This window comes from Pan troglodytes, chromosome 6 (assembly GCF_028858775.2).
Source record: "Pan troglodytes isolate AG18354 chromosome 6, NHGRI_mPanTro3-v2.0_pri, whole genome shotgun sequence".
Classification (NCBI taxonomy): Eukaryota; Metazoa; Chordata; class Mammalia; order Primates; family Hominidae; genus Pan; species Pan troglodytes.
The window spans coordinates 120,453,420-120,478,372 of record NC_072404.2 but is presented as its reverse complement, the minus strand read 5'-3'; the positions used below and the strand labels follow the sequence as shown (position 1 = coordinate 120,478,372).

General features: G+C 37.3%; 1 protein-coding gene across 13 annotated transcripts in view; it reads right to left on the bottom strand.

Moving 5' to 3' along the window:
- The window catches only part of KMT2E (lysine methyltransferase 2E (inactive)), a 99,498-nt gene that overhangs the window by 17,538 nt on the left and 57,007 nt on the right, over window positions 1–24,953 (bottom strand). For all 13 annotated transcript variants that reach the window (XM_003318730.7, XM_009453924.5, XM_009453926.5 and 10 more), the window contains 9 exons: window positions 23,022–23,080; window positions 21,891–22,063; window positions 20,636–20,674; window positions 19,552–19,782; window positions 19,312–19,442; window positions 17,789–17,906; window positions 14,957–15,066; window positions 6,342–6,606; window positions 5,313–5,411 (listed from right to left, as the gene is read on the bottom strand). In XM_003318730.7, coding sequence (XP_003318778.1) covers window positions 5,313–5,411; window positions 6,342–6,606; window positions 14,957–15,066; window positions 17,789–17,906; window positions 19,312–19,442; window positions 19,552–19,782; window positions 20,636–20,674; window positions 21,891–22,063; window positions 23,022–23,080 — 1,225 coding nt within the window. The remainder of the gene's footprint in view (window positions 1–5,312; window positions 5,412–6,341; window positions 6,607–14,956; window positions 15,067–17,788; window positions 17,907–19,311; window positions 19,443–19,551; window positions 19,783–20,635; window positions 20,675–21,890; window positions 22,064–23,021; window positions 23,081–24,953) is intronic.

Below are 24,953 nucleotides of genomic sequence, written 5' to 3'. Positions count from 1 at the left end.
GCTAGGGCTACAACAATGAATAAAACTGAAAGTTTTTTCCCTCATGAAGTTTATGTTGTGGTGGTATAAAAATTCCAGACTAGAATATAATACCTGCTTGACAAGTCCAGGAATCTCTTGCCTACGTGACTTCCTTGTCATACCCTTTCACCGTTTCTCAAATGTCCGTCCTTTTAAATATGAAGACCACACTGAATCATCTTCTGTGGACTCAATTTTAAGCAATCTGATAATATAGGCCATCAAATATTACCAAGATTGTATTCCCAAAGTACATTATGAGGGTTATGAAAAATTATTTTGGAAATATTTTAAAACTACAAAGGAGACAGTTTTCATGCCATTATAAATGGGGGAGGAAGTGTCTTTTTTTTTTTTTTTTTTTTTTTGAGCCTTTCACTGTCACCCAGGCTGGAGTGCAGTGATGCCATCTTGGCTCACTGCAGCCTCCTCTTCTGGGTTCAAGTGGTTCTCGTGCCTCAGCCTCCCAAGTAGCTGGGATTATAGGCATGTGCCACCATGCCTGGCTAATTTTTGTATTTTTAGTAGAGATGGAGTTCTGCCATGTCACCCAGTCTGGTCTCGAACTCGTGGACTCAAATGATCCACCCACTTTGGCCTCCCAAAGTGCTGGGGTTGCAGGCGTGAGCCACCAAGCCCAGCAACAAGTCTCTTTTAGTATTTAAATCTTTCAGAAGTTTGCTGCTTTTAAAATGATCACTTTAAGCTACAGGTATACCCCCCAGTATCTAATCCCCTTCCACATGTACTGTTTATATGAGAAGATTACAGCCACCTAGCCCCACCTCCACAAATATACTAGGAGGACACTCAGTAGTGCCCTGGTTTTTGGAATCTAGTGAGTATAAACAGTCTACTGTATTTCAGTCTACTGGGCTTATGGTAAGATTTTCCTAACGTACAATAACCATGCAGTTCCACATAACTTAGCCACAAATTTGCTTTTGTAAAAGCAGGTAACGACTTCTTAAGGATAAAAAAGACAAAATATCATGGATGGAAAAAGAAAATGTTCATAAAAGAAAAATCCAAAAGGCCAAAAGGGGTAGAGGTAATGGAACTGGAAATGAAAAGGCCTTCCATCTTGGCCACATAAATATTCTTTCATGAAATCTTCATCCCTGAGTATTTTGTGTGACCTATAGCCAACTTTATCTCCCTAGTAGCCCTCTCCTCCTCCAAAAACAGCCTATAATCCCAACCAAATATATTTACAGCTCTCTCCAGGATTTCCCCCTGGAAAAATACATTCCATGAAACTTTGTCATAAGCTAACCTGTATTTGGTTAAACCCTACTCAAAAGGTCCATCATAAATATAAATACAAAAATATATTAAATATACATAAATATAAACATGTATTACCTAGAGTTCATGAAACAATCTGATCTCTCCCCAGCTATAAGCTATGTATCATATTTATATTTCCTTCACTTATTGCTGAGTTGTATTTATTTTTGTGAATACTTCTAAAAGCAGAGATACTGCCTTATCTTCCATTCTCATTTAAAAAAATGAAGCCAACAACCAAAATACATAAATACCCTGGTGCACTTTTTGGAAATTCAGCATGATTTTAATCAGTGGCATATGAAATTATACAGGTTAAAATTGCCAATTTTGTATTTTTCAAGCTGTACTACAAAAGGATAGGGTGAAGTACAGTAGATCCCACTTATTCACAAGGGATACATTTCAAGACCACCAAAGCATGCCTGAAACTGCAGATAGTACTGAACCCTATATATACAGTGCTGTTTTTTGCTATACATATGTAACTATAACAAAATGGAACAATTATAACCATATACTGTAATGACAGTTATGTGAATGTGATATCTCTCTCAAAATATCTTAATATTGTGAACCTCAGTGGGTAACTGAAACCTGGGAAAGCAAACTTGCAGATAAGGAGGGACTACTGTACATTTAAATTTGGTGATTACATGGAGTTTATCTGGGAGGATGTTATTACTGACTCGTCGTATTCCAATCTGATAAATACATGATACCGAGTCTAGGTGAACATCTTAAATCTGAAATGCTCTGAAATCCAGAACTTTTTGATGGCCAACATGGTGCTCAAAGGAAACGCTTATTGGAGCATTTCAGATTTTTGGATTTGGGATGTTCAACTGGTAAGTGCAATGCAAATATTCCAAAATATTAATCCTGGAAAATTTCTGGTCCTGGAAAAGTAATACTCAACCTGTATCTCCATAATGGTTTGGAAGTCTATTTTGTCACAGGTGGAAATTTAAATCAGTTTGACGTAAGTTTCTCAAGAGTAGTATGCTACCATCTTTATTCTACCTAGTTTTAGTTGTCCCTCTTTGTCACTTTTTGACTTGACATTATCTTTCTGACTACTGATGTTAATCTAACCAATATAAAAATCAAGACTAGGAAAATAAAAGGTGATTCATTTTAAACTTTTCAAAACCAAATATAATACTAATACTTGGGGGTGGGGAACTCTACTAATTGCTTAGGAATCCTAGGATGCATGATTTTTCATTCTGCTTATTTGACTACATCAAAAAATTCTGTAATGCAAACATCAAAGCAAATGAACTAATTAGAAGTAACAATTGCGATAACTTGGAGAGCTATGGGTCAGGAGCCAAGGATTTTTAGATTTTAATTTCATATCCTTTCGAAATACCAAATTAAAGACATTTATACTTTGCAAGTTTTCTACATTTTATTCCCATGAAAAATACTCAGTTTCATATCCACCTTAGTGGCAGATGGCAGAATATATTAAAATGGATATAAAAACTTTGAAGTATTCTTCATCTTACTATAGCATACTAATAAGCAAAATCAGGACCAAAAATGGATTCCAAGTAAGTAAGCCAATATACATATATATTTTCTAAGTTCCACCAAGTTTAACATTGAGTATACAATTCTCTTTTTTTTTGGAGATGGAGTTTCGCTCTTGTTGCCCAGGCTGGAGTGCAATGGCGTGATCTCAGTTCACTGCAACCTCCGCCTCCCAGGTTCAAGTGATTCTCCTGCCTCAGCCTCCCAAGTGGCTGGGATTACAGTCACATGTCACCATGCCTGGCTAACTTTTTTGTATTTTTAGTAGAGATGGGGTTTCATCATATTGGTCAGGCTGGTCTCGAACTCCTGACCTCAGATGATCCACCCGTCTCGGCCTCCCAAAGTGCTGGGATTACAGGCGTGAGCCACCGCGCCCAGCAAATATCCAGTTTTCTTCTGGCATCTGGAAATGAGGATGTTCTAAGATCCACTAACATTGTCAGCATTTACAGAAGAATATATATTTAAAGTAGCCCCATACAAATGTTTTTAAAGAGAATTCAAGCTGAATAAAATTACTGTATTTATGGGCAAAGAACAAACCCCCACTGGTTTTCTGTTTTTGTTTGTTTGTTTTGTGACAAGGATCTCACTCTGTCATCACCTAGGCTGGAGTGCAGTGGTAGGATCACAGCTCAGTGCAGCCTTGACCTCCTAGACTCAAGTGATCCTCCCGCTTCAGCATCCTGAATAGCTGGGACTACAGGCATGCACTGTCACACCTGGCTAATTTTTTTGTACAGATGAGGTCTCGCTATATTGCCCATAGTGGGTCTCTAACTCCTGGGCTGAAGTGATCTTCCCACCTAAGCCTCCCAAAGTGCTGGGATTACAGGTGTGAGCTACCACGCCTGGCCTATGATTTTTTTTAATTTCATTTTTTCTCCAAAGTGGTTGCTACAGCCCTTAAAGCCAGTTACAGAAGAGGTTCCTCCCACCAGACACATGCCACACACAGAAATAAGTAATACTCTAAATTGGTTTCCTAAAAATTCCCAGCACAAGGCTGTGTCAGTTGAAGAATAAACAGAACAATACTAAAAATCAATACTCAATAAAGAGCCATAGGTAACTTGAAAAGGCACACATAACTTATATATAATTGAATCTCAAAAAAGGTTCAAGATAATCCCTTTAGGTACAAGAATTCTTCCTTTATAAACTCCTCTAATATTTTCTATTTGCTTTTCTTCTAATACTACCTTGTCTCAACAGACCAGTGTTCCTAAAATCCTAAGGCTCTGAAACAGTTCTTTATAGTTTTCAGAATTTTGAGTATCAATAATTCATCAATATTAGAAAACTATCAAGGTGATACAAACAGGCACATATTAAGTAGGTCAACAATGACCAAACTTTTTTTTTTGGAGATAGAGTCTTGCTCTGTCACCCAGGTTGGAGTGCAGTGGCATGATCTCAGCTCACTGCAACCTCCACCTCCCAGGTTCAAGCAATTCTCCCACCTCAGCCTCTTGAATAGCTGGGAATATAAGCCTGGCTAATTTTTGTATTTTTAGTAGAGACGTGGTTTTGCCATGTTGACCAGGCTGGTCTTGAACTTCTGGCCTCAGGTAATCCACCCACCTTGGCCTCCCAAAGTGAGTGGTGTGAGCCACCGCTCCCAGCCAACAATGACCAAACTTTCAAACATCCCACCCTTAAATATGTGACATGAGAGTCCATGGAATACAACATAGAAACCCTGAAAACAGGACACAAAGGACCATACAAAGTAAAGGGGAATGGGGAGCACCTATCATAAGGCCATCAGTCAGTTTGTAAAGTCATTTTCAAATTTTAGGGCATGGAAAGTATACCATATTTTCTTAACTGGCTGATATATCACATGCTAAATTACCTTCACTGACAGATCAAATGCTAAATTACCATAATTTGTAAGAAAATATCCTGTCCTAATTTTTATACAGATAAAAGATTTGTAAATAGTACAAGGAATATATATCCTAAATTTATTTTAATGAGAACCTTATTGTACGATAGCAGTGTGAGACTGTAGAAATAGCTACCAGTGGTAGGTTTTTTTTTTTTTGCATAAGCAATTTATTTGGTGCTATAGTAAGGTTTAAATTTGTACTTTTATTATATTTCAAATCATGAGAGGATACATTTAGCTAATAAAAGACATTCTGAACAGTAATTGTGGCATTAAAATTTATTAATAGTTCAGTGTGGCATTATTAAAATATTCATAGTTATTACTTCCAAAATGTTCATATTTCTTAAATGTCATACATTCTTAAATCTCTAATGAACAACCAATAAAAATACAAGATTAGTGGAATTTATTTAAATGGTAATGACCAAACCAAATAAAAATGCTCAATGGCACATCATTCGCTAACTTCAAAGAATAATGTAAAAGCCCATGTAAAGGCAGCAACAATTACCATATGCAGAGCAGCTGTCACTAAGCCCAAACTACTGGCTTCCCAACTTACCATCTTCCTTTTCCTTTCTGCAATCTGCTCCTCTGATTCCATTTCTACTTCATTACTAATAGGAGTTTTTTCTTCTATATCATCAATAAAATCTGGTTCCTGAAAAATGGAAATGACTTCTTTATACAAACTATTATTCCATCTATACAACTAGTGACATTAAACTATTTTAATGTCTTTCAACCACAACAAATTCAACATGTACACAGCCTATTTAAATTATTTAAGAAATTTAAAACTGGTTTCCTAATTCAAGATACTTTTCAAAATTATGCAATCAAATACTTACGCTTTTTAAATTTTAGCCAATCAAGTTTTTATCAATATAGGTCAAATATGGTAGCATGGCCTTATATTTATAGAGTTCCCAAAACATAAACATATAAATTATTTCAGAAAAACCCACAAATACCCAGTGCTCAATAAGTGTTTGTTCAGTTGAAAGTTTAAGGGAAATCATTTCTAGAAGATAGGCCCCTGGAAATGAGCAAAACCTTACTTAATTTTCACATTTTAATGATCCCTCCTGTTTTTTGTTTATAGAGGACATATTTACTGGTGGGGCAGGTAGACTTTGGCCAAACTTTACCCCCAAAATTACCTTATATGTTCTTAGTGAATTTTCTCTCAAAAATTTATTTGCTGTTACTGTGACATGCTTATAGAATTTATAAGATTACCAGCATCCACATGTTTAAAGAAAGAAAATTTTGCAGCTTAAGACTTTAAATAAGAACATTTATTATGAACATAAGTGCCATCTAGAAGATTTTTAAAAGTTATCTAGTCTTAGGAAAATCTTGTCTGCAATTCTGCAAGGATTTGCTTGCTGAGCTGTTTCTTAATAATTCAACAAATACTGTACAAATTCTAGCAGAACCTGTATTTTACACTTATGAATACTTCATTAAATGACAGAATGGACTTAAAAATACTTTAAACAATTATACAAAGAACAAAGAAGAGGATAAAATATGACAGATTATTTTCCTTTGTTTATTCAATTTCATTGAGAGCAGAGTTCATTACCTGATTATTTGATACTGACAGTCTCAGTGGAGAAAGCTTTCTTTGTTTAGTTTCTGGGCTCTTCATTTTGTTGGTCGTTCCTTCACAATCCAAAGTAATATTCTGATTTTGTGTATCTTTTTCTTTTGAAATATCTTTGTCTTTTTTTCCTTTTTTCCGTCTGGTCTCATAACCACTATTGATATTTTCCATGGATTCAGAACTACGTTTTAGAACAGGGCACTCTGGGTTTTCTTTGAGGCATGCACAGTCCACCTTGTACTTACTGGAAAGATAACCAGTTAAATATTTATTTCAAAATATAAAACAAAACTGGAAATTTTCTAATCCATTTTAAGCTGCAACTCCACAAAATTGTATGCAATTACTATTAATTATAAGCAATCCTTTTTAGTAATTTACATTCCTAGTTAACTACCACAAAAAATTTTTTTCATTAAAATAATATAATAATTAGATGTTGATTTCTGACCAGATATTAGGCCTTCAATCATAAGTATAACTGGTACAGGTTGAGCATGCCTTACCTGGAATGCTTAGGACCAGAAGGGTTGTGGATTTTGGAATGTTTGCATATATATAATGAGATATCTTGGGGAATGGGATTCAGGTCTAAACACAAAATTCACTCATGTTTCATATAGGCTAAAAGTAATTTTATATAATATATTTACTAATTCTGTGCCTGAAACAAAGTTCTGACTGCACTTTGACTGTGACCTGTCATATGAGGTCAGGTGTAGAATTTTCTACTTGTGGCATCATGTCAGTGCTCAAAAAGTTTAGGATGGCCAGGCACAGTGGCTCTTGCCTGTAATCCCAGAACTTTGGGAGGCCAAGGCGGGCAGATCACTTGAGACCAGCCTGGCCAACATGGTGAAACCCCGTCTCTACTAAAAATACAAAAATTACCTGGCCATGGTGGCAGGCACCTGTAATCCTGGCTACGCGATAGGCTAAGGCAGGAGAATTGCCTGAACCCAGGAGGCAGAAATTGCAGTGAGCCAAGATTGTGCCACTGCATTCCAGCCTGGGTGACAGAGTGAGACTGCATCCAGAAAAAAAAAAAAAAAAGTTTAGGATTTTGGATTTCAGATTTTTGCATGAGGGATGCTCAACATGTAATATATTACAGAAGAAGAAAAAAACAAACACATTAAAACTTTGAGTCTTTTAAAGCAAAATGATACTGTGGTTTACACAAAACATTAAGGCAGAAACGATAATTACTTCAGTATCCCAGAGTGCTTTATAAAATACTGAACTGAAATGTGACCTACATAAAAAACATTAGGTATAACAAATACTAAACCTCAACTAATTTGTCTTACCCTTTAAAGAATGATAGCAACAACCGGGTTTCTTTAAAAAGCTACCTTGATAAAATTTAATGTTTCCTTTTCACCATACTAAGTGTTCCCTCTTTCAAATGGAAGCCTGAGAAATAACTGCACTCTGTCTCATCTTCACAGTAAGGATATTGCCCCCATTTTACAAGTGAGATTAAAACTCACTGAGGATTAGCATCTTGTCCAATGTTACACAGTTAATAAGTGGAAAGGACGGCATTTAGATCCAGGTCTGTATGACTCTCAGGCGCATGTACTTTTCATTTCAATATTTCTCAACTCTGACCACTTTATCTTTACCACAGCTGCTAAGATGTAGTTCATCTCTATGATACAGGCCAAATGCCCAAACCTCAGTTAAACAATAATACAAATCTCCCACTTTGCATGTTTTAAGTAGTTGAATGTTTGTTCACAATAAGAACAATTTACTTATTAAGTGTCTAATATTCCTAACTCATTTACTTTTAAAACTGCTAGAAAGATTCAAATCCAACTTCCTAATTCTGTGAACCAGGGAGAGAATTCAAACATTTATGGTCCTACCTCCCGCCTCCCAAATCAGGTATTAACAGATACTAGCTTGAAACTCGTTCTAGATGTTTGATTTTAGGACAAGAGAACTACAAACAATTATGATGGCAACAGCTTTTGTTTATTAAGCACTTTAGGTGAGTATTATTATTCTTCTCATATACGTGAGGTAATGCAGCACAAAGTGATGAAGAAATTGGTCCAAGGTTACGTAGTCAGTGACCAAGCCAGGATTTGAAACCAGACAGATTACATTCTTAACCTCTATGGGATATGTAATCCCACAAAGCACTGAGCAAAGAACTATGCTAAATCTCCTACCTTCGAGAGGAGAAAGGACTAAAATGATATGATAAATCTGACTGCAATAATCAGTAGAAAGGGATACTAAAGGAAAAGGGATTTCACCAAGAGAAAACATAATGAACATTTTAAAAACTTCATTTAAAAAGAGTATCACACAAAGTTTAAAAATATATAGAATAAGAGGAACTGAATCGAATTGCTTATAACCCAAAAGACTACAGAATATATAAAGAATTTCTGGGAAAAAAAAAAAAAAAAAAAAAAAGCAAGAAAACAGCTACCCAAAAGAAAGATGGACAGATGATATGATCAGGCAATTCACAAGAGAGAAATCCAAATGACAACCCAGAAAAAGACCTCTGGGAGGCTGGGCGTGGTAATTCACGCTTGTAATCCCAGCACTTTGGGAGGCCGAGGCAGGTGGATTGCCTGAGCTCAGGAGTTGGAGACCAGCCTGGGGAACACGGTGAAACCCCGTCTCTACTAAAACACAAAAAATTAGCTAGGCGTGGCAGTGTGCGCCTGCAGTCCCAGCTACTCAGGAGGCTGAAGCAGGAGAATTGCTTGAACACAGGAGGCGGAGGTTGCAGTGAGCCGAGATCGCGCCACTGCACTCCAGCCTGGGTGACAGAGCGAGACTCCATCTCAAAAAGAAAAAAAAAAAAAAGAAAAAGACCTCTGCATTCATGAATAATCAAGGAAAATGGTAAATAAAAATATTAATATAAAGAGATGCCATTCAACATGAGCTAGCATATATATAATATATGCTAATATATATTATATATGCTATATTTATATTATATTTATATATTTTACATATTATATATATTATATTATATTATATTTATATATTATATATATGCTCATGTTGAATGGTATCTCTTTATATATATGCTTATATAATATATATTATATAAGCATATATATAGCATGTATATGCTAATATATATTTTATTATATACCACTCCGCATGACCTAGCATATATAATATACATTAGCACATACATAGCACATACACTATAATGTATATTACGTACGCTATATATTATGTATTATATATTATATATGCTATATTATACATGCCATATATATTATATGCTATATATTTGCCAACAAATAGCATATACAGCGTATTATAGCATATATATGCTAATATTACATATAGCATACTATATATACTTATATGTAGCATATATATGCTATCTATAATATATAATATATATGCTATAATATATAGCATATATATGCTAATATATTATTATATAAGCATATATATGCTATAATATATAGCATATATATGCTAATATATTATTATATAAGCATATATATGCTAATATATATTATATATACTATATATGCTAGCTCATGTGGAGTGGTATATATATTTTATATATAATGTTCATATTTTTATATATTATATTTATTTTATTTTATATATATTTATATTTTTAATTTATTTTATTTATTTTTTTTTATTTTTTGAGATGGAGTCTCGCTCTGTCACCCAGGTTGGAGTGCAGTGGCGCAATATTGGCTCACTGCAACCTCCACCTCCCAGGTTCAAGTGATTCTCCTGTCTCAGCCTCCTGAGTAGCTGGGATTACAGATGTGCGCCACCACACCTGGCTAATTTTTGTATTTTTAGTAGAGATGGAGTTTCATCACGTTGGCCAGGCTGGTCTCGATCTCCTGACCTCAAGTGATCCGCCCACCATGGCCTCCCATAGTGCTGGGATTACAGCCGTGAGTCACAGCAACCACCATATATTTTTAAAGTCTTAAGAGTAAAGAAGTACAGCAAGGCAATAAATTACTTAGGAAACTGGTACAAGCTTCTTAGACATTCACTCACATCTGGCAAAAACTCATGCTGTGCGCATTCTACAACCCAGCAATTCCACTCCTATGTCCCTACCATGGAGAGAACATGTACATACTATGTTCCTACCATGGAGAGGACATGTACACACATGCAGACATGTTCAGAAAGCCCTAGGAGCATTCTTTTGTCAATATAAAGGTCAATAGTGAAATGGATAAATACCATAGGCAGTGAAAATAAATGAAGTATAGGTACACACAATGCAGGTTAATCTCACGTAATAAATGTGAAAAAAATGCTAAAGAATACAGCAAGTCACAATTTACATAAAAGTTTAAAAATATACAAAATTCTAGATAATATTTGCCAACAAATACAGACATAGTAAAATGTTAAAGAAATCAAATTAAAGGGCCGGTGGTGGTGGCTCATGCCTGTAATCTCAACACTTTGGGAGGCCGAGGCGGGCGGACCATGAGGTCAGGGGATGGAGACCATCCTGGCTAACACGGTGAAACCCCATCTCTACTAAAAATACAAAAACAAAATTAGTCAGGCATGGTGGCGGGTGCCTATACTCCCAGCTACTCGGCAGGCCGAGGCGGGAGAATGGCATGAACCTGGGAAGCGGAGCTTGCAGTGAGCTGAAATCGTGCCACTACACTCCATCCTGGGCGACAGAGCGAGACTCCGTCTCCAAAAAAAAAAAAAAATCAAATTAAAGATAGCAGTTAGTGAAGGAAGGAAGACAGATGCAATGTGGCTGCTAAACGTTAAGGGGCTTCAATGGATAATGTTTTAATTTCTTAATTTGAGAAGTACATGGGTGTTTGTATTATTATTTTATTTTATTTTCGAGATGTTTTGCTCTTGTTGCCCAGGCTGGAGTGTAGTGGCACAATCTCGGCTCACTGCAACCTCCATCTCCCAGGTTCAAGCGATTCTCCTGACTCAGCCTCCCAAGTAGCTGGGATTACAGGCATGTGCCACCATGCCCGGCTAATTTTGTATTTTTAGTAGAGACGGGGTTTCGCCATGTTGGCCAGGCTGGTTTTGAACCCCTGACCTCAGGTGATCCACCCGCCTCAGCCTCCCAGTGTGCCTGGATTACAGGCATGAGCCACTGCACCTGGCTGGGTGTTTGTATTATTGTTTACATTTTTCTATTAAATTTTTAAAAACTGAAACAAGTTTCCATACTGCTGACCCTTGAACAACACAAGTTTGAACTGTGCACATATAGTTATACATGGATTTTTTTCAATACATATATTGGAAAAATGTTTGGAAATTTGCAACAATTGCCAACAATTTGAAAAAACAGATGAACTATATAGCCTAGAAATATTAAAAAAAGAAAAAGAAAAAGGTATGTCAAGAATGCATATGCATGTAGATAGTAGTCTATTCTATCATTTATTACCATAAAATATACACAAATTATAAAAAGTTAAAATTTATCAAAACCTATGCACACACATACAGACCTTACATGGTGCCATTCACACTCCAGTCATGTAAAGACATATTATTAAATCATAACTATTTAAAACTAACTGTAGTACATTCTGTACTACTATAATAACTTTGTAGCCACCTCCTGTTGCTATTGTGGTGCCTCAAGTGTTGGAAGTGTCTATGTAAAATGCCATGTGACACATGCCCAGGAGCAGTTCATCTCTCAGTAAATTGTGTATGGCAATAAAAAGTGATCTCTTGTGGTTCTCACGAATTCTTCATAGTCTTTAGTGCAATACAGTAATTTTTTTTTTTTCTTGAGACAGAGTCTTGCTCTGTCACTCAGGCTGGAGTGCAGTGGTCCGATCTTGGCTCACTGCAACCTCCACTTCCCAGGTTCAAGCAATTCTTCTGCCTCAGCCTCCCGAGTAGCTGGGATTACAGGGGCCCGCCACCACGCCCGGATAATTTTTTTAATTTTTAGTAGAGATGGGGTTTCACCATGTTTGCAGGCTGGTCTTGAACTCCTGGCTTCAAGTAATCCGCCCGCCTTGGCCTCCCAAGTGCTGGGATTACAGGTGTGAGCCACCGCACCTGGCCAATACAGTAAATTTTGAATAACACCTATGTGACCTATACAAAGTGCCACTAGTGATGCTGGAAGTGCTCCCAAGAAGCAAAGAAGTTATCATATTGCAAGAAGAAGTTGAATTGCTAAAGATGTATGGTAGATTGAGGTGTGCAGTTGTAGTTCTCCACCATCTCAAGATAAATGACTCCAGCATAAGTACCATTGTAAAAAATAATAATAAAAGGAAATTTGTGGAGCCATCACCGCAGCTGGGCCGCAGAATGTGAAAACCATGCACTTTTTGCAATATACCTTTTTATCTTGTATTGCAAATGAAGCTTTTATGTGGGTGCATGCGTGCTATATAAGAAAGACATAGCTATAGATCCTAATATGTTTCTAGAAAAAGTGAAGTCATTAAATGATAACATAAAACAAAAGGAATATGAAAGACCTAAAATTGGAGCATTTAATGCCAGTAATGTATGGTTTGATGATTTTAAAAAGAGGTCTAGCTTAACAGGTAAAGCCACTTCTGCTGAATAAGAGACAGCAGATGAGTTCTCAGACACCATTAAGAAAATCACTGAGGAGAAAGAGTATCTGCCTGAAAAGTCTTTTAATGCAGACACAAGTGTCCTATTCTGGGGGGAAAAAGTCACAAAAAGACATTTATTAGTAAGGAAGAGAAGGAAGCACCAGGATTTAAGGCAGGAAGGGACAGATTAACTCTACTGTTTTGTGCAAATGCATTTGGGTTTATGATCAGGACGGCCCTTATCTATAAAGCTGCTAAACCCAAGCCTTGAAGGGAAAACAAACGGAAGCTGCCAGTCTTTTGGTTGTACAACAAGAAAACCTGGAGGAGAACCCTTTTTCTGGATTGGTACCATTGATGCTTTGTCCCTCAAGTCAGACAACAGGTAGCTAGGAAGGGATTGCCTTTTAAATGTCTTTTGATATTGGGCAATGCCCCTGGCCACCCAGAACCCTATGAGTTCAACACTGAGGGCATCAAAGTGTCTCTAATTCAGCCTCTAAATCAAGGAGTGATAATGGCCTTTAAGGCTCATTACACACAGTACTCTATGGAAAAGAATGTCAACACTATGGAACAGAACCCTGAAAGAGAAGATCATGAAAGTCTGGAAGGATTATACCATCGAAGATGCCATCATTATAGAAAAAGCTGTGAAAGCCATCATGCCCAAAACAATAAATTCCTGCTGGAGTGAACTGTGTCCAGATGTTGTGCATGACTTCACAGGATTTACATCAGAGCCAATCAGAAAAATCATGAAAGAGATCGTGGATATAACAAAAAAAGGTGGGGATGAAGGAAGAATACAGATATGGATCTCAGAGAAATTCAAGAGCTAATAGACACCACACCAGAGAAATTAACAGAAGATGCCTAATGGAGATGATTGCTTCCAAACCAGTGCCAGATGATGGGAAAGAAGATGTAGAAAAAGCAGTGCCAAAAAACAAATTTACATTAGACAATCTGGCAGAAGGGCTCCATTGTTTTCAAGACTGATTTTTACTTTTTTATGATATGGACTCTTCTATGATATGGGCACTGAAGCTAAAGCAAATGACGGAAGACTGGCACCATATAGAAACATTTTTAGAGAAATGAGAAAGCAAAAAAGCCAGGCAGAAATTACTAATATGTTTTCACAAAGTTACACCATATGTGCTTCCCTCTCCTGCCTCCCCTTCTACTACCCCTTCTCCCTCTGTCACCCCTGAGACAGCAAGAGCAACCCCCACCCTTCCTCCTCAGCCTACTCAACATGAAGATGAGGATGAAGACCTTTACGATAATCCACTTCCACTTAATGAACAGTAAATATATTGTATCTTCCTTATGATTTTCTTAAAAACATTTTTTCTCCAGCTTACTTTATTGTAAGAATACAGTATATGACATACAGAATATGTGTTAATTGTCATTGGTAACACTACCAGTCAACCGTAGGCTATTAGTAAAGTTTCTGGGGAGTCAAAATGTATACGCAGATTGTGGACTGTGCAGGCAGTTGGTGCTCCAACCCCGCATTGTGCAAGGGCCAACTGTACTGAGATTTATCATTAGTTTTTTACTAGTATTTCAGAAAAATAGTTCTTAGAGTTTCTTTGTAGGATCTCCAACAAACCCTTTTAATTTATACTGCAAAGAAAATTTTCTTTTGTTTTGAGGGGCAAAAGACAAATTATTCATTCATACTGATTAACCAAATAAACTGTATGACTAAAATTATATCCCCTAGAAGAAGAAAAAAATTCTCACATAAACAAGGTCAGTGTTGTATGGCTGAATTAGGGTTACTTGTTATAATTACTGTGAACATTTACATTACAATAATAATTAAGGAAAATGTAGAAATGAACAGTAGCAATGCTGTAATAGAGGCTGATACTAAACTTCTGGTTTTCAAGTACTTTTAACTGATTCATGATAGATAAAAATAAAAAGCTATAAAAGTAATGACAATACCTAAATTATTACAGGGACATTATGGAACTATTTTCAAACAACAGATGACATTTATAGACTTGAACTCACCAATTTCCATAGTCAAAATCAAAGGCAATAGTAATTTCAGTTCCCTTTGGAATACTGTGTATAGAATAAATATAAAGATGTATGGTTCCATCTTGAATTTCATGCCTCACCTAAAAGTTAAAATAATTGTACATTACCATAAATTACTTTCTGCCTTCAGAAGCATCAGCTTACAATTTTGAAAATTATTCTTTTCAAATTATTTCACAAACACAACCTGGAAAATATGTCATTAATGACAAGGCTTATAACTATCTATCGGTGGTTATCAACTGGGAAGGTTTTTCAATCATATACTGCTATCCACTGCCACCCCAACCCCTAGAGCCCACAATGTGGCATAATAATAATAATAATAATAATAAAATACTATATTTCATCAATTCTTCTTATTTTTATTTTTTTGAGACGAGTCTCGCACTTTCGCCCAGGCTGGAGTGCAGTGGTGCGATCTCGGCTCACTGCAAGCTCCGCCTCCCAGGTTCACACCATTCTCCCGCCTCAGCCTCCCGAGTAGCTGGGACTACAGGCACCTGCCACCATGCCCGGCTAATTTTTTTTTTGTATTTTTAGTAGAGACGAGTTTTCACCGTGTTAGCCAGGATGGTCTCAATCTCCTGACCTCATGATGTGCCGGCCTCGGCCTCCCCAAGTGCTGGGATTACAGGCGTGAGCCACCGCACCCAGCCTCATCAATTCTTTTTTTTCCACCTTTTAGCATCTCTGAAATCAGGAGTCTTATAACTGGTGGCATCTTAGGGTTTTTTGTTGTTGCTGTTGTTGTTGTTTTGAGACAGAGTCTCACTCTGCCATCCAGGCTGGAGTGCAATGATGCAATCTTGGCTCACTGCAACCCCAACCTCTCGGATTCAAGTGATTCTCCTGTCTCAGCCTCCCGAGTAGCTGGGACTACAGGTGCGTGCCACCACACCTGGCTAATTTTTAGTAGGGATGGGGTTTCACCATGTTGGTCAGGCTGGTCTTGAACTCCTGACCTCAGGTGATCCACCCACTTTGGCCTCCCAAAGTGCTGGGATTACAGGTGTGAGCCACTGTGCCTGGCCTTCTTAGGTTTGATGAGTCCAATAATGGTTGAGCAAATGCTACTTTTCTATGACAAGACACTATTCTATATACTTTATATGTATTAACTCCTTCAGTCTTCATATCACCTTTTTACAGATAAAACTGAGGTTACAAAGCTAGTAAGTCACAGAGAAGAAATAAATTTAAGTCTGGTTCCAAAATCTGTACTCTTAGCTGGGTGCAGCAGCGCATGCCTATAATCCCAGCTACTCTGGCAGCTGAAGCAGAACAAACACTTGAGCCCAGGAGTTCCAGGCCAGCCTGGGCAACATGGCAAGATCCTATCTTTTAAAAAAAGAAAAGAGAGGAAAAAAAAAAACACCTACATTCTTGGCTGCAACATTATATAATTACAAAACTAAAAAGCTTCATTTTGACATGTAAAAAACAAAACCAACACGATTTTCTACTCCACACTAAAATATAACATTATTAAAAATTTTACAGTAGAACATACAAAATCTACTTTAGATTTTAGCTTTGTCATCTAACTTAAATCATCGCATGTATTGAGCCATAAATAGAGCTTCCAAGATAGAAGAAAAGTCGTCCAGTATTAGGCTGGACCTGGTGGCTCATGCCTGTAATCCTAGCATTTAGGGAGGCCGAGGCAGGAGGATTGCTTGAACACAGGAGCTCCAGACCAGCCTGGACAACATAGGGAGAACCCAACTCTACAAAAAATTAAAGAATCATTAGTTGGGCATGGTGGCACGCACCTGTGGTCCCAGCTACTCAGAAGTCTGAGGTGAGAAGATAACTTTACCTCCTAAAGGCCCAGGAAGTTGAGGCTCCAGTGAGCCATGATTGCACCTCTGCACTCCAGCCTAGGCAAGACCCTGCCTCAATAATAATAATAATAATAATAATAATAATAATAATAATAATGATTTTAAAAGTCCGGGCAGGCTCATGCCTGTAATCCCAGCCCTTTGGGAGGCTAAGGCAGAAGGATCACTTGGCCCAGGAGTTGGAGACCAGCCTGGGCAGCAAAATGAGACTCCATCTCTGCAAAAATTTAAAAAATTAGCTGGGCATGGTTGCACACGCCTGCAGTCCCACCTACTCAGAAAGCTGAGACAGGAGGATCACTTGAGCATGAGAGGTCACGGAGGCTGTAGTGAGCTGTGCTCATGACACCACACTCCAGCCTGGGAGACAGTGAGACACTGCCTCAAAAAAAAAAAAAAAAAAAAAAGGAAGTCCAATATTTCCTCTTATAAGGAGCATCATCATTTCTTCAAGGTGCAAAGTAATTTTTAAGACTTCATAGCGGCCAGGCATGGTGGCTTACACTCGTAATCCCAGCATTTTGGGAGGCTGAGATGGGCAAATCACCTGAGGTCCAGAGTTCGAGACCAGCCTGGTCAAAATGGTGAAACCCCGTCCCTACTAAAAATGCAAAAAAATAGCCGGGTATGGTGGTGCGTGCCTGTAATCCCACCTATTCGGGAGGCTGAGGCATGAGAATCACTTGAGCCCGGAAGACGGAGGTTACATGAGCTGAGATCATGCCATTGTATTCCAGCCTGGGCAACAAGAGTGAAACTCCGTCTCAAAAAAAAAAAAAAAAGACTTCATAGCCAGTTATCACATAAATTTTCACAAAAAATCAGGCTGGGCAGTATAAAATGCACCAACAGGTGGAAAGTGTCTTAGGTCAGTGACCTGAGTTTCGTGCTTATTGCTCAGATTCCAACACACCCCCAGCACCCACATCTCCCCCAAAAATTTCTATAAGCTTACCTCTGCATTGGGTGTACAAGACCGCCTGATGAATCGAGCCTCATTCCCAAAAGTCCTTGCATCAACACACATTTCTAGCCCATGAAATTTAGAGTAGAATAACACAAAAGGGTATGGTCTACAAAGAAAGAAACATTATAAGCTATTAACATTTTAGGCCGGGCATGCTGGTTCACACCTGTAATTCCAGCACTTTGGGAGGCCAAGGCAGGTGGATTGCTTGAGTCCAGGAGATCAAGACCAACCTGGGCAACATGGCGACACTCCGTATTTACAAAAAAAAAAAAAAAAAAAAAAAGGCCAGGCATGGTAGCATGTGCCTGTAGTCCCAGCTACCTGGGAAGCTGAGGTGGGAGGATCACCTGAGCCCAGGACATCAAGGCTGCAGTGAGCCATGATCATGCCTCACTGATAGAGCGAGACTGTCTCAAAAACAAACAAACAAACAAAAGTCAACATTTTAGGACAATAATCTGTTACTCTTCAGAGGCAAAGTGATGAAGAAACTTAAGAACACAGAGTCTAAGAAACTTCTAAATGACATAGTGAAGCCAAGATTTGAATATAGGCAGTCTGACTCCACAATTCACTCTTATCTTATGCTAGTTTATGCTAATGAGATTTTTACCTGCCCCATAACCTCACCTAAATCAAAGGCAATTAATGGAAGGTAGAAATTCCAATTTACAAAGAAAGATAAAAAGAGAGTGACTACTGCATTCACAAGATTAATTTGATGTCTTTAGAGTTCACATTTCCTGGTGCATTTAAAAGTATCTGTCTTATACCGTTTCAGATCAAATCTGCTACATAATAGGGAGAAATTGCTGTGTATCTTTCATATCTTAAGTAAATATTCAAGTTATAAACAATAAATGTTTTTGATAATTGTAGGACACAGACTAGGAATGTTCTCCTACAGATATGAACATACTTCTAGACTACAGGGAAGCAACGCCTATTAAAGGGTCATATTAATTCTGCATACAAATCTCAAACCAAAGAAGAGACCTCCAATACCATTCCAATACCAACAAAGTGGGTGTTGAAAGTGGTGGCAATAATGTAGGACCCAATCTAACACTGTCTAATAAAGAGGAAGGGGTTTCTCCTATGGTTACCATGGTCTTTCTCCGTTCCGGCTATTACGTTATGAGGAATTATCATGAGTCCCAGATAGAAAGGGTTCCTTGTAATCTCAATCAATCAGAATTCCTGACTGATATCCTTCTATATCCAACCTATATTGCTGTTGGTTAATCTTTGAAGTAGATTGTTTTAGGATTTTCAGCAAGACAGACATGAGCAAGAGACCGGAATATATCTTTGCATTTTTTTATGTTGTTTTAGTTTATCGTAGTTCAAAAATTATCATCAGTCACTGTTCAACCACACTACAGCTTTAAATACTGAAATGATCATGTAGGAAAAAAAGTACATATAATCACAACATCTAGGGTAAAACAGCCAAAAGTTCAATATTTACCTACAGAAAATGAACATGGGAAAATAAATGAATATACCTTTTAAAGAAATACCCATTTGCTTCAAACTGTTCTCTCAGCATAAACTTCCCTCTGTATTCAATGATAAGTGCATCAGGAGGCAAATCTTTTGCAGATTTAAGAATTTTCTTATTCTTTTGTATATGGCTCTAAAATCAGAGTAAATGTTGAGATTAAATAAACTTGCTTGTTTTCAGTTTAACTAAAAATTCACAATATAAAACTGCTTTACAATTTTTGGACAAATGATGTATTTACCTCTACAGGAGGTTTGAAGAGCAAATTGTTGGTATTCAAATCGGATTTATTCATCTCTTTTTTGTCATTTCCATTGCCTAATCTCAGAGCTATTCTTTGTGCCTCCCGCTGAACACCCTCACTATACTGGTTGTTATTTGCTTCTTCATATCGATCCATCCATGCTTTGATCTTTGTCTCCCATCCAAAATTTGAACCATCAGATGAAGGATCAATCTCTGGAGCTGAACCCTAAAATCATAAACTGAGCTTTAGTATCTGGACTTACGGACTTACACACACACACACACACACACACAATTAACGGCAATCTATATAAAAGAACATAATATAAACTAGAAACTGCTGTTTAACGGTTTCTTTTCCAGAAATGTGGAATAATAAATACCACAGGGACAAAAGATACACTGTAACATGCTCCCCACATCCTATTTAATGTGACAATTTTAGAAATTTGTTATCCTTTTCTACCTAAGCCAGAAAGCTATAGTAACAGCATACAGCTGACCTCTGTGACCCCAGACAAACTTATGTTTTGGGGTCAGAGGCGAGGAGCCTCACTTCTCTCAGCAATTTTAGCATCTAAAAAAGTGAGGACATACATTAATTAATTCAAGATACTTTTTAGCTACCATCGATCATTCTGACTGGTTTGTATTGATATGGTTGTTCTATGGTGAATTTATAGTATGACAACCGACTTGACTAACTCTCTAGAATCCCAACTATGCAAAAGAGCAAATTTTCAAGTTCCAAATGTGATTCTGCATTCCTAAGTACAGTATAGTAATACTAACTGGCATCAGAGACATGGATTATAGTAATAAAGGAAATTCAAATTGCCCAAAATTATAAAATTAGAAATTGCTTATATACCTCCCCCTTTTGATTAATATTTTAACAGTGTTAACTACAAGAGTAGTATATTACTCCAATTGGAACTAAGGTCCCACTCCTGGTAAAGATAATAGGCAAAGACATGACACACAATAAAGAGAGCATTAAGTAAAGATATGGTCAAGCAAGCATGTAGCTCCTGAATAAATGACAGTTGATAACAACACCTTAAAATTAATGTATTTACCTTAACTCTTGATGACTTCCTAGATCCTTCACGAAATGCCTAAAATAAACATGGAATTCTAGTTAGTTTTCTAAAAAACTGGACATAATTAATATTTAAGAATTGGTTCATTGAAACTTTTAACTGAAGTGTCATAACAAAAAATTTGGTAACCAAGAAAGCTGACACTAGGAGAATGTTTAATAAAGGCATCTATTAAAATACTTTTCTAATAAAAACAGAATGTGGTTGAGAGTGGTGGCGGGCACCTGTCGTCCCAGCTACTCAGGAGACTGAGGCAGGAGGATCACTGGAGCCCAGGAGTTGGAGGCCATAGTGCACCATGACAGTCTACGAATACCCACTGCACTCCAGCCTGGGCAACATAGCAAGATCCTGTCTTTAAAAAAAAAAAGTATATAGACTATATAGAATATAAAAATCTGTATATAATACAAAGACAAAAATTTCCAAATATTCTCTGTGTTCAATATTACAACAGTGGAAAAATATTTCTGATAAAAATTGGGAGGGTGTTAGACATAATTTTGTTGAAGTGATAAGACATGTTTTGGGAGGGAGTAAAATAATGATATTACTTTAATTCTCTAAGCAACTAGCAAGTAATATTTGAGCCCATAATGGGCCTTAAGTAATACGCACTGTGGTAAACAGAGCTGTATTTACTCAATAAACATGTATCGAGAGCCCACTCATCTGCCAGATCTGAAGGATGTATTTAAGACTTAATTCCTATCCCCCTCAACCCCCTAAAAAGTGTGAACTCCATTTAGAGTGACTAACAAATATAAACCTACAGCTAGCAATATAGATCCAAATAAATAAATTTGTGTGTAGACAATACGTTACAAGAGAGCAAGGTTTTTAAAAAAAAAAAAAAAAGGGAGGCAAAGAACCGTTATGTAAAACATGGGGAAGAAAAGCTAAGTGGATTATGTCAGACAGACAAGTGAAAGGAATACAATCCTGGTAGTACAGAAAACTATGAAGGCTTTCTATTTTATTTTTGCTTCTGCATTTCAGTGACTAATCTCATTAAATGATTTCAAAGCAGTTTGCAAAGTTTCTTCTCTAATCTGCTTCAATCTTTAAAACAGTTAAAATGTTCAAGTAAGTTTAATTGTTTAAAAATAAAAAACTTCTGCTAGATCCTTTTTAGCTATCATCGATTATTCTCACTCTCCTGCCTCTCCTATAAAATTCAGTTCCCTATCCGCTATCCTATCCACTCACCTAAAAACAAGCAAAAACGTACCTTTTTACATTTTGAAATGTGTTGTTCTTTCTCCCCGCTTTTTTTCCTTCTTTTATCATTAACTTTGGAAACTCTTGAAGCAGTTAAAGTAATTGATGTTGGAGTATGCTGAAATGCAGTATATAATTCCACAGGAACCTCATCACCACTCTCAGTTGCACTGGTATCACCATCTTCAGACAAAATAAAAATTATTGCACATTTAATACTTCTATTTTAAACAATGAAATAAAACAGCATTCCACATGACAAAGTATTGTCATCTCCATCTTTCTAAATAAGCACATTTTTTAACTTGTTCACTCACCTCACTTACACATTTACATGCAAAGCACAAATATGATTTCTCACACATTAAACTAGAAAGGATCCAAAAGCCTGATAACACACTCTGGTGGTGTGCCTGTGGGAAACAGCACTCATACACTACGAGTGGAAATTTGAAATTCCCTACAAAGGGCAATTCAGCCATATCTAGCAAAATTATACATGTACATACCTTTTGACCCAGCCATCTCATTATTAGAGATCTAGCCAAAGATAAAACAGCAAAAGTACAAAAAGACTTAATGCAAGAGGGTCTTGCTGAGGATACTGTTTTTAATAACAAAAATAAAACAAAGCAGAAATAATGAAAACAATCCAAATCTCCATCAAGGAGGAATAGTTGAATAAATTATGATTATTTAAAACCAGGAGTACTGGTATCAACATGATTAAGATAAAATAAAAATTGTGGCATATGTTACACAGAAGTTAGAAAATTCTGTTCCTATAAATAAAAGATGTACTATTCTACATGATAAACTAATGGATCATATCTTTCTGAAGAACAAACATATTTTACTTTTTTAAACCAACAGGCTAGCTATGTGTAGGAAAATTATGGCTGATTTATTTATTTTCCTCTCATTTCCATTTTATTTCCCAAAGTACATATTTATTCTATAATACATGAAAAAAAGATACTTGAAATCTATACCAGAGATTGCATACTCTCTGTACAATCAACATTCATCAACAAGGTATTTACATTTAACTAAAAATATTTACATTTAACTAAAAGTTGAGAGAACCGTTTATTCTCTCAATCACACGAATTTTAATTTAGTGTAGGTCCTTTTTACCTACCTGACATATTTTCCCTTTTCCGGCGTTGTAGTAGCACTGCCCTCTCTTTATCCAAATTCCTACATTTAAAAATTAGCATAATTATTTATCAAATACATGAAGCAGATCTGTCTTAAATGTGATAAACTTTTTAATTTATTTAATGTTCTCAGTGAAAAACCAACAGTATAAAATATATACAAAATCCCTTGCAATACAGTTTACATACAATCTAATAGTAGCAGTAGATGCCAGATAGATGACTCCATTTCACTCTAATTTTTTTTTTTTTTTCCCAGACAGGGTCTCACCCTGTCACCCAGGCTGGAGTGCAGTGATGCAATCACAGTTTGCTGCAGCCTCAACCTTCCAGGTTCAAGGGATCCTCCTGCCTCAGCCTCCTGAGTAGCTGAGACTACAGGCCTGCACCATCATGCTGGGCTAATTTTTTAATTTTTTGTAGAGATGGGTTACCCAGGCTGGTCTTGAACTCCTGGATCAAGTGATCCTCCCACCCCTGCCTCCCAAAGAGCTGGGATCACAGATGTGAGCCACAGTGAATGGCCAAGAAAATAATTTACTTAGGAAACCAGTATTTTTTTCAAACAGAATATTTAAAGCAAAAAGTCTGAAAAAAAAAAACAACCCATAATGTTAACAATGTAATTAAAATCACAAATTAAATTTCTTAAAGCAAATGTATGACACTGAATTGAATCTATTCCATTATTACCATTGCAATTATTTTCACTTTTGAAATAAATACTGCTTTTTTTTTGAGATGGAGTTTCGCTCTTATTGCCCAGGCTGGAGTGCAATGGCGCAATCTCGGCTCACTGCAACCTCTGCCTCCTGGGTTCAAGCGATTCCCTGCCTCAGCCTCCCAAGTAGCTGGGGTTCCGGGCATGTGCTACCACACCTGGCTAATTTTGTATTTATAGTAGAGACGGGGTTTCTCCATGTTGGTCAGGCTGGTCTCAAACTCCTGGCCTAAGGTGATCTGCCCACCTCGGCCTCCCAAAGTGCTGGGATTATAGGCATGAGCATTTAAGTTAAGTGAAATACTTCATTACCCACTCCCTACCTCTACCCATGAACTACATCATCCATAGTAATTCTTTTACATTCCCCCCCAACTTTTTCACTGTATATAGTTTAGAGGTCAGATAACATATTATTCTCAGGTGGGAAAATAAGAGCTCTAGATTATTAGAATTTCTACAGACTTGCCTTAATGTCTACCAGGAAATATATTTATTCTAGCATCACAGATAATTATCCTAGCTATCACAGAATAATAAACATCTCTCTCTCAACTAACTGCCCTCCTAATGGTAAGTTTTTTTGTTTTTTGTTTTGTTTTTTGAGACGGAGTCTCGCTCTGTTGCCCAGGCTGCCAAGCTGGAGTTCAGTGGTGCGACCTTGGCTCACTGCAAGCTCCAACTCCCAGGTTCATGCCATTCTGCCGCCTAAGCCTCCCAAGTAGCTGGGACGACAGGCGCCCGCCACCACACCTGGCTAACTCTTGTTTTTGTATTTTTAGTAGAGACAGGGTTTCACCATGTTAGCCAGGATGGTCTCAATCTTCTGACCTCATGATCCACCCGCCTGGGCCTCCCCCAAAGTGCTGGGATTACAGGTGTGAGCCACCGCGCCCGGCCTCCTAATGGTAACTTTTTAACCAACTTTTACTGAATTCATCATCAGATATTTACCCCATCAAAAATTATCTGGCAAAAGACTACTATCAAAGGGAAACAAAACCACATAGAGACACCTCACTCAACGTAAGAGAAATGCACACCATAACTATGCTGAGATTACCATTTCTCACCTAATTAAACTGGCAAAAATGCAAGTCTGTCAAACACTCTGTTGTGAGGCTTGGGAAAGTGGGTATGCTTATCCATTACTGTTTGGAATTCAAAACTGCAGGCCGGGCGTGGTGGCCCA